The sequence below is a fragment of the Aphelocoma coerulescens genome, chromosome 13 (genome assembly GCF_041296385.1).
Source record: "Aphelocoma coerulescens isolate FSJ_1873_10779 chromosome 13, UR_Acoe_1.0, whole genome shotgun sequence".
In the NCBI taxonomy this organism is placed as follows: Eukaryota; Metazoa; Chordata; class Aves; order Passeriformes; family Corvidae; genus Aphelocoma; species Aphelocoma coerulescens.
The window spans coordinates 3,620,436-3,630,692 of record NC_091027.1 but is presented as its reverse complement, the minus strand read 5'-3'; the positions used below and the strand labels follow the sequence as shown (position 1 = coordinate 3,630,692).

The 10,257-nt window shown below is 63.0% G+C and overlaps 2 protein-coding genes across 2 annotated transcripts in view; one reads left to right on the top strand and one right to left on the bottom strand.

The window, feature by feature from the left end:
• Window positions 1-2,632, bottom strand: part of UIMC1 (ubiquitin interaction motif containing 1) — a 53,004-nt gene extending 50,372 nt beyond the window's left edge. The window contains exon 1 of the mRNA XM_069029185.1: window positions 2,601-2,632. The gene's annotated coding sequence lies outside the window, so the exon portion shown is untranslated. The remainder of the gene's footprint in view (window positions 1-2,600) is intronic.
• Window positions 2,290-8,710, top strand: FGFR4 (fibroblast growth factor receptor 4). The gene is given in 18 exon segments (XM_069029181.1): window positions 2,290-2,629; window positions 2,631-2,727; window positions 3,667-3,936; window positions 4,045-4,134; window positions 4,257-4,423; window positions 4,510-4,633; window positions 4,915-5,105; window positions 5,220-5,358; window positions 5,443-5,636; window positions 5,872-6,017; window positions 6,161-6,282; window positions 6,382-6,492; window positions 6,614-6,804; window positions 7,212-7,334; window positions 7,411-7,481; window positions 7,750-7,887; window positions 7,955-8,060; window positions 8,147-8,710. Coding segments are annotated over 18 exon segments (2,550 nt in total). The 5' UTR covers window positions 2,290-2,506; the 3' UTR covers window positions 8,294-8,710.
• Window positions 8,711-10,257: the final 1,547 nt, after the last annotated feature.

The window sequence follows — 10,257 nt, the reverse complement described above, 5'->3', positions numbered from 1 at the left end:
AGGATGGAGCCCCAGCATGCCGGCGCCCGGCCCCTTGTGCATGCTCGCTGCCACAGGGCCCCGCACGTGTAAGCAAGGCCCAGAGTCTGGCCAGGGGGTCGTCTCTCCAAACGGGGCATGGGGCAAGAGCAGGTCCCTCTGCTCCCATCTGGGAGCGCACTTCATCTCTGGACACCCTGATGTGTCTGAGCTAAGCAACCACGGATCGCACATCCCTTGTGGTGCCACAGTGATGGGAGCAGCCCATGAGCTGGGGGAGACAGGGGCACCAGAGGAGGGTACTGGGGTAGGGGTGCACCCACACCGCAGAGTGCTGCACTGGCACAATCCCCCCTTGTTGAGCTGCTGGCGTGGCAGAAGCCGTTGTGGTGCTGGCCGGCAGCGGGTGGCAGGCGGTGGGGCTGGGCTGCTGTGAAGGGCTTTTTGTTTGCCGTCAGTTGCTGTTATAAATCAAGCCAGGCAGCCCAGCCCCGGCCCAGCACTGCCCGACGGCAGGGAGGTGACCAGTTCCCAGCCACCTACAGCAGAGCCCCACCAAACCCTGGCCTGTGCCCGGCATTCCCCTGGCCAGTGGGGATGTTTAGTGTGACACTGGGCGAGGTGCCTGCACTGATCTGCTTGCCCTTCTTCCACTCAGCATTGGGGAACCCTGGGATACAGGGAGTCTTTCCATGTTCATCCCAGGCTGTGGCTCCCCCAGGCTCCCCAGAGTCCAAGCTCTCCCTGGTGTTCCCAGTACTGGGAACATCCCCTTCTCTCTGGTTTTAATTTGGTTTTGGTTCGAATTGAGCTGAACCCAACATTTTTCTGTGCTTCCGGCACGCTGTGAACTCTGCAGGGGCGGCTGCTGCTCCGTGAAATTGATGTTCTCGTCCGCTTCACGCATCAGCAAGAATGAACAGCTGCTGGGGGCTGCTGGCCCTGGGACTGCTCTGTGCACCCCTGCACCCCAAGGAGACACGAGCATGGGGAGCAGCACGGAGTGGGAGATTGTAGCACCAACCAGACCTCACAGTAAAACTGTGATGCTGGAAGTTGCTGGTTTGGCACAGTGGAGCTGCACAGACAGGGCTGTGCCCAGGACTCGTGGTGTGGCCTGTGACAGGGGTGACAGTGACAGTGCATCCCACTCAACACGGCCTCAAGATCCACACCAGGTATGGGCAAGGCTGTGTGTCAGGCTCGGCACAGCCCTGGAAGGTCTTGCTGGGAAGCAGAAAGGTGGCGAAGCAGATGGCAATACAGCAAACGGATAGCAGCTCTTAGGGCTGTGTACTGGGGACACTGGCCCCTCTTGATGGCAGCAGGATGCTCAGGGGACGTGTTCTGTGGGACTACACCAGCTCAAGAGCGTCTGAGGCCAGGCTTCCCCCAGTGCCCAGGGGTCCTGCGTGGGCCAACGAGCAGCAAGGCCTGGGCATGGTGGGGTCTGCCTGCCCCAACACAGGCAACAGCATAGGGAAGGTGAGGGCGAAGTGTTTATGGGTCGGATTAGGCCCCTCCAACGCTGGCTTGCATCTTAGCCGTGTTTTATGACGCTCCTAATGAGGGTCACAGCCACTTTATGGCACCGACAGCGATAACGCTACAACTAATTATGGCACAATTAGCGTGTGGGCTGCTGGGCATCCAGCAACGCTCAGCGCCCAGCCCGGGCCACGACACCTGCTTGGGGCTGGAGTGCTCCCACTCCCAGCAACTGCGGGGAAACGGAGGTGGCCTTGCCCCCTGTCCCATCTGCTGCTCCCCACGCGTGCGGTCTGTCTAGGGGACGGCACAGGGGAGCAGCCCCGGGTGTTTTGCAGCCCCTGTGTTCCCCACCCGCGAGGGGAGGCTGCACCCGCGGGGCTGAGACGGAGGGGCCCGGGGGCCGCCTCTCGCTGCTGGGGGGAGGGCCGGTGCTACCCCCCCACTTCCCCCGTCCAGCTCGGCGGCGGGTCGGTTTGCAGAGGTGCCGGCGGAGCGGGGCCGGTCCCCGTCCCCCCCTCCCGCCTCCCAGCGCTCCGGGCGGGGCCGCTGTAACCCGAGCGCGTCGCTACAAAGTGCCCGCGCCCCCGCGGCGGCGGCAGAGCGGGGCCGGAGCCAGCCCGGAGCGAGCCCCAGCCCTGCTCACAGCCGGAGCCGTCCTGAGCCCGGAGCCGGAGCCGTCCCCGGCCCTGCCGCCATGGGGCCACGGTGTGGGGCGCGGCGGCGCTGAGCCCGCTGGCCCCGGACTTTGCCCCGGCCCGCGCAGCGCAGGCGGCTCCGCCGCGGGAGCCCGTCACCGCCGGTAACCGCGCCGACCGCGACCCTCGCCCCCGGCACTATTCGGGCCCCCCTCCCGGGACACTGCCCCCCTCCCTGGGATCTCCCGCGGTCTCCCGCCCCCGGTTGACCTCCCCCAGCGCCCTGATCAGCCTGCCGCTGGCTGGCGGGGTCGGGTTCCCGGCACCCAAACGGGGTGTTTCCCACTCTCCGTGCCCCCTCCCATTCCTGCCCAGGGACCCCCGTGCGCTGCCTCCCGTCCATGCGCACCCGCCCTCGCGGTGACCTGGGGACCTTGCACCGCTTCTCCCCGGTGCCTCGGGAGAGGAGGGGGCTGCCCGCCCGGATCCGCTCACCCGACCCTGCCTGTCCCTCAGGGTGGGACCCCCCGCGCCGGGGGGGCCTGGAAGATGCGGCCCCTCTTGCAAGTCGTGGCGGGGCTGCTGCTGGCGGCGGCTGCACGGGGCAGGGCGATGGAGCCAGGTACGGCTGCGGGGGGTGAAGCGGCGCCGGGGGGCGGCGGGAGTGGAGTCGTGCTTTCTGAATACTTTCTCCGTCCCAGCTGGGCGGCCACTCCCGGGCTGGGATGCGGGTGCTTGCCCTGGGCACGCAGCCCAACCGCTCTGCCTGCAGGGCAGGGCTGGCGGGAGCTGGGGACACGGCACAGGGACCAGCGTTTCCATCACTGACAGGAGCAGGGTGGCTCCAGCCAGGCTGTCCCTGTGCTGCGGGTGCTCGGCTCGCTCGGTGGACACACGTGGCAGAGAGGGGTGGCGAGACCGCTGTGGGCTATGGCAGCTGCGTGTGGCTCCTGGCGAGGTGCGGGCAGTCCGTACCTCGCGGTGGTGGGTGCGGGAGAAGGATGTGTCCCTGGGGACCAGAGACCAGCTACGCCACATCCCTCCTGTGCTGGCCATGCTCTGGGCTGGAGACGCACTTGTGCCTTCCAGGCTCCTGCACGTGGGCAGTCGGGCTGCGGTGGTGTTGCTCTGCTGGCAGCCAGGTTGTTTCTGCTCTCCATGTGCACACGCTGCTGCTGGCCATCGGCAAGCTGGGCTCCACTGCCAGCCCGGGCATCGCTGGGGACAGCCAGACTGTAGGGGTCCCAGCCAGGAACGGCGATTGGTGTCTGGGGGGGTTTGGTGCCCTCCTCCAGTAAGGCAGAACAGGCTGGAGCACCCTGAGCCACTGGGAGTGGTGGAAGGATGGTGGCACGTGTGACCTTGGACAGGGACATGCCACTGGGGAAACCATGTCCCCGTGCTGCAGGGCAGAGTCCAGCCCTTACCGCTTCTGGGGTGGCAGAGCCAGGCACTGGGCTGTGCCACACCACATGCTCTCCACACTAGGATGGGCATATGGTGGGGTCCTGCTGGCAGGGAGGGGTGAGCACTGGGGTGGGCACTCACCACATCTCTCCAGAGCTATTTGAGAGCCCCTTGCTGGAGTCAGAAGAAGAACATCTCCTGCTGGACCCAGGCAACACATTGAAGCTGTACTGTGATGCCAACCAGAGTGGTGCCAGTGTGGTCTGGTACAAGGAGTCCCGGCCACTCGTCTCGGGGGGTCGCATCCGTCTCTGGCAGAGCCTGCTGGAGATCTCAGAGGTTGCCTATGAGGACTCAGGGCTCTACGTGTGCCGGGCACGGGGGACTGGGGAGGTTCTGCGCAACTTCACCATCTCTGTCTTGGGTAGGAGCCCCAGCAGCACCACCCAGCTGCCCCCAGGGCAGCAAGGCAGCCACTGCCCGCCCAGCCCTGCAGGCAGGGCTGTCTCGCTCAACCCATTTCCCTTTGCAGACTCCCTGGCATCAGGCGATGATGATGAAGATAGTGATGGGGACAGTCCCCACGGAGAGCAAAATGAGGAATCAGTCTATGTGCACAGAGGTCAGTGCCACCCCGGGGCACTGCAGGAGAGGGCAGCTGGGGCAGAACCAGGGGCATGGGGCACCGCTGCCTCCTGCTCCCAGCACAGGCCCCCTCCCACTGTACATCCTGCATGTCCCCAGCTCCTTACTGGACTCACCCACACCGGATGGACAAGAAGCTGTATGCAGTCCCTGCGGGGAACACGGTGAAGTTCCGCTGCCCGGCCTCAGGCAGCCCCAGCCCCAGCATCCGCTGGTTCAAGAATGGGCGCGAGTTCCGAGGGGAGCACCGCATCGGGGGCATCCGGGTACGGGCCAGCTCCTCCCACCGCAGCTTCCCTCCCAGGATCCATCTCCCCCATCTCACCTCGCTGCCTTACTTCCCCCTCTGCAGCTCCGGCACCAGCACTGGAGCCTGGTGATGGAGAGCGTGGTGCCCTCTGACCGCGGCAACTACACTTGCCTGGTGGAAAACAGGTTTGGCAGCATCCGCTACAGCTACCTCCTGGATGTGCTGGGTGAGGGTTCCTCAGCATGGTGCTGATCTGGGCTTCTCCATGCCTGGCAGGGTCAGGGAAAGGGGTGGAGGAGCCTCTGTTCATGGCCCATCCACTGATGCAGCACACACGTCCCTCGCAGCCCAGGGACATGGGATGGAGCCCAGGCTCGCGTTGCACTGGTCTGTTGTAGGGCTGGGGAAGGACTCTTTGTGGCTCCATGGTGGGTGGAGAAGGAGGGAGAAGGGAGCCTGTGCTCTTAGCCGCCATGTCAGTGACACCGCTCTGCTCCCTGTGCACAGAGAGGTCCCCGCACAGGCCCATCTTGCAGGCTGGGCTGCCCGCCAACACCACAGCCCTGGTGGGCAGCGACGTGGAGTTCTTTTGCAAGGTCTACAGTGATGCCCAGCCCCACATCCAGTGGCTGAAGCACATTGAAGTGAATGGCAGCAACTACGGTCCCGACGGGGTCCCCTATGTGCAAGTGCTCAAGGTAACAAGGGCTGGAAGCGCCCAGGTCCCAGATACCCACCCTAAAGTGGTGACGGGGGTGCACAGAGCCCCCCAAGGAAGAGGGATACTGACCGTCCATCCCTTTCTGTGACAGACTGCAGATATCAACAGCTCCGAGGTGGAGGTGCTGTACCTGCGCAATGTGTCCGTGGAGGATGCTGGCGAGTACACCTGCCTGGCAGGGAACTCTATTGGCCTCTCTTACCAGTCTGCCTGGCTCACCGTCCTGCCAGGTAGGGGTGGGGTCCCAGTGTGGGGTCTGGGATCCCCAACATGCAGTTGGCCATGACTCAGGCCAACTAACTGACTCCCTGCAGAAGAGGAGCTGGTGCGGGAAGCTGAAGCCCCTGAGACCAAGTACACAGACATCATCATCTACACCTCGGGCTCACTGGCCGTGGCCATGGCCATTATCGTCGTGGTGCTGTGCCGGATGCAGACTCAGTCGAGCAAGCAGCACCTGGAGCCTATGGCAGTCCACAAACTCTCCAAATTCCCACTCATCCGACAGGTGGGTGCTGAACTGGAGCCCTGGTAACGCAGGGGGACCTTGGTGACCAACGAGCTCCATGAGTGCCACTTGTGCCCATCACACCTTACCCTGCTGCCAGCCCTGGGGCTGCCCTTCCCTCCTGTGGCTCCCTCACCCCATTGCTCCAAGTGAGGGTCTCTTTGCTTTACTGTTGGGTCTTTTTTTGGCCCTGGAGCGTGGGATGGGATGGCTGAGGACCTGTGTCTCTCCACAGTTCTCCCTGGATTCCAGCTCCTCCGGGAAGTCCAGCACGTCCCTGATGCGTGTCACCCGTCTCTCCTCCAGCTGTGCCCCGATGCTGGCTGGTGTCATGGAGCTGGACCTGCCCCTTGACGCCAAGTGGGAGTTCCCCCGAGACAAGTACGGTGCCACATGGGGCAGGGACAAGGGCTGCTCTCCCCAGCTGCCCCAGGGACAGGAGCATGCGGGTGATGGATGGGAAGGCCTCTGGCCACCATAAGGCCATCCCTGTGGTCTCATATGGTTCTGCTTCTCCCTGCCAGGCTGGTGCTGGGGAAGCCCCTGGGGGAAGGCTGCTTTGGCCAGGTGGTGCGGGCAGAGGCTTACGGCATCGACAGAGACCGGCCAGACAGAGCTGTCACCGTGGCTGTCAAAATGCTGAAAGGTAATGGCTCCTGTGCCAGTGTCCTGGGAACAGAGGTGGCATCAGCACCAGGCAGGAGTGCCACCCAGCTGGCACCATGACACAGCCCTCTTTCCCCAGACAACGCCACCGACAAGGACCTGGCTGACCTCATATCTGAAATGGAGATGATGAAGCTCATGGACAAACACAAGAACATCATCAACCTTCTGGGAGTCTGCACACAGGATGGTGAGGGGGCTGTGCAGGCAGGGTTCGGGCAAGGCAAGGGCATGGAGCAGGACTGGGGTCAGTGGCTAACTGGGAAGGGACAAGGCAGGACAGGAGCTGAGCAAGTGGCCATCATTCCCAGGGCCGCTGTACGTGATTGTGGAGTTTGCTGCAAAGGGCAACCTGCGCGAGTACCTCCGTGCCCGCCGCCCCCCGACGCCTGACTACGCTTTTGATGTCATGGCAATGCCCGAGGAGCAGCTCTCTTTCAAGGATCTGGTCTCCTGTGTCTACCAGGTGGCCCGTGGCATGGAGTACCTGGAGTCCAAACGGGTAGGGCTGGCATGGCCTGCATGAGCTACCTGTGTTGGGCACGGCTTGGGAGGGTATGGCGGTGACAGAGGAGCTGTGTGTCCCTGGTGAGCTCACTGTCCCTGTGGAAAGGGAGCCCAGCCCATTCCCAAAGGCTGTCCAGAACCTCCCAGCCCCATCCAGCAAAGCTCGAGGCAGTACCTCCCCAAAAATGTGGGACTCAAAGACTGACCAACCTCCTGGGGAAGTGCTTATGGCCACCACTGTGCCCATCACTGCATCCAGCCCGATGAAGGGATGGCCCCACCACCGCAGAGGTGCTGGGGGATGTGTGGGAGGGAAATGGTGATTTCTGTGTTTGAAAAAGGGGACATGTGGAGCTGGAGTCACCATCTCACACCCCTGTGGGTGATGCTTCCCCATGGCAGTGCATCCACCGTGACCTGGCTGCCCGCAACGTGCTGGTGACAGCAGAGAGCGTGATGAAGATCGCTGACTTTGGCTTGGCCAGGGACGTTCACGACATTGACTACTACAAGAAAACCAGCAACGTGAGTGGGGCTCCTGGGAGAGGGGCACAGGGACCCCCCCACCAGGGCTGAGCTGATCAGGGGGTTGCTCTCATAGGGTCGCCTGCCAGTGAAGTGGATGGCACCCGAGGCCCTGTTTGACCGTGTCTACACCCACCAGAGCGACGTGTGAGTCCTGAGGGGAATGAGGGTCTGCTGGGTGTGGGATGAGGATGCTGTTGGTGTGGGACAAGGCAGCACTGTGGGGTTATGCAGGTACTGGAGGGTCCCCATGAGTAGGATGGGGGTACTCTGTGGGGACAGCAGAGAGCATACTCCCCAGGGGTGTTCCACCCTCCCCCATCCCTGCTCCCACAGCACTGCAGGGTGCAGTGGGCCAAGCTGGGGGAGAGCCGTAGGATGTGTTTGACCCCCACTTTGCTATGTGTGATCCTAGGTGGTCCTTTGGGATCCTGATGTGGGAGATCTTCACACTGGGGGGCTCCCCATACCCTGGCATCCCTGTGGAGGAGCTGTTCAAGCTGCTGAAGGAGGGGCACCGCATGGACCGGCCATCCAACTGCACCCACGAGCTGTGAGTACCGGCCAGGTGGGTGGGCAGGGGGCACGGTGAGACCCCACTAATACCCCCTCGTCCCCAGGTACATGCTGATGCGGGAGTGCTGGCACGCCGTGCCCTCGCAGCGCCCCACCTTCAAGCAGCTCGTGGAGGGGCTGGACAAGATCCTGGCAGCCGTTTCAGAGGAGGTGAGAGGTGGGGAGTCTGGTGGGTGAGGGATGGGCAGTGTCAGCACTGACAGCACTGGTGGTCATGGCACCATCCCCCCTTGCAGTACCTGGACCTCTCCATGCCCTTCGAGCAGTACTCGCCCTCCTGCGAGGACACCGCCAGCTCCTGCTCCTCTGACGACTCCGTCTTCACCCACGACCCGCTGCCGCTGGCTCCCCACCTCTTCTCCTATCCCAGCGTGAGGACTTAAGGGAGGGCAGGGAAGGGTGATGCCAAGGCCACCTCTGCCCTTGTGGGGAGGGGGTCCAGGTTCCCGCAAGGTCCCTGCTTTGTCCGGGCTGAGCAGTGGGTGGGCAGGGCCCTGAGCCACAGCACCGGTGCAGGGTGTCCCTCTCTCCAGGCTCCTTCTGGGCACTGAGCCATCAGCCCTGGCTGCGATCTGCCTGGTATTGTGGGGCAGCAGGAGCTAGAGCCTCTCCAGGCAGGCACTGCCTGGCATGCCCATGGCATTGCCCAGGGAGATGGGCTTTGGCCAGTGCTTCAGTGGAAGTGTCTCTGGGCAGGAGCCCCGCTGCTGCCAGGCTCCTGACACATCTGTACATAGCCACAGAGATGAATATTTATGTACGTGAAATATCAACCTGATAAATTATTTTTTTGGAATACACCCCGGTGCAGTTTCTGGGCTGCTCTGGGGTGCAAAGGGCTCACCTAAGCTTGGAAGGCAGGTCAGGGGTTGCCTCCTCACTGTCTCCTTGCCCCAGCCAGCACAGGGGCCTGCAGTCACTCCTGCAGGACACAGAGGCAGTGCCACAGGTGCAGGAAGCAATGTCCCCACTCCCGTGCCTCCAGGCCCGCTCCAGCACAAAACACCCTCGCATCTGTTCCCCATTAGCCTCTGCTGCACTAAGCCACCGTGAACTCCGCTACCAGCATCGCCCTGAAACCGATCCCCCAACTGCCATGGGCTCCCAGGCTGGGAAAGTGTTCTGGGGCCCAGCCCCACGCACTGGGGACCCCCCCGCACCCTCCTGCCCAGGCCAGCCCAGCACTCCAGATGAAAGTGAGTTACGGGCTCTGCTCTGTCTTCCCAAAACCTTTGGGAGCACAAGTTGGGGGTCTCTGGCCCTTGTCCCTGCTCTCTGGTGCCTGTTTTGTCCCCCCCTTGCCCTGTGGTGCCCAGCAATGACGGCAGTGTGGGCAGAGAGGGCTGCAGCTGTCTCACCCCTTCCTGCCAGCCCACTCCCTGGGTCTAGGATTTCATCTAGGGCCAGGCTTTGCCGGCAGTTAGCCCCAGGATCTGGTTTCCTCCTTCAGCTCCCAGCTGCACTTGCAGCCCCCCGCCTGGAACCTGCCTCTTCCACCATGGAAGCTGGCTCTCTGGCACAGCCTGCCCCAAAACAGCCCAAGGGAATGGGGGCTGGCAGGTGCTCTAGGGCAGGACCTGGGCCCAGGGCAGCTGGAAAGGGAGTCCCTCGATCCTGGCTGCTGCTGTGACAGTGCCGGGATCTGGGATCTCAAGATACACAGATCTTGGGACTTGACTCAGCCATGGATGCTGTACCTGTTGTGAATTGCGTGTGCTGAGGAGCCCAACAGCTTTCAGAGAGCCATGCTGGTGTCCCCTCCTTGTCACAGCCCCTTGTAGGGCTGCTGGGGGGATCCCACTCCACTGGCATGCTTGCAGTCACCATCCCCAGCCCAGCTTCCCTCTCTGTTGAGACGAGCCCCCCATTCCAGCACGGCAGGCAGAGGCAGACAGCCCACTGGCAGGTGTGAAACCTGCCTGTCCCGGCAGCCTGCCTGCCTGGGAAGGATCCCAGCTGTCCACTAATGTGCCAGAACCAATGCATTTCTCACAGCCCTGAATGGGGCATTCACACGCTGAAGGGCAAATTGCCCAAGCTGCCCACAGGGGCTGCCCAGATCCCAGCCAGGACTGGGACTGAACACGGAGAGGGGCTGTGCCCAGCTTGCCCCGACCTCACTTCAGACTCCATGCCTGGGGTCAGCACAGAGGGCAGGCAGTTCTTGCTCCCCCTGCACTGCCCTATCCCTGGAAAAGGAGGCCACAGCCAATTTCACAGGGTGAGGCATAGGTGGGTTTGCTAATCCTTAATACCAAGGGGTTGGGGGGGGAGGCACAAGGGGACATTGTGATCAGGGACCTGCCACAGCCTGACTCTATCCTCGCACACTTAAAAGCCTTGCCAC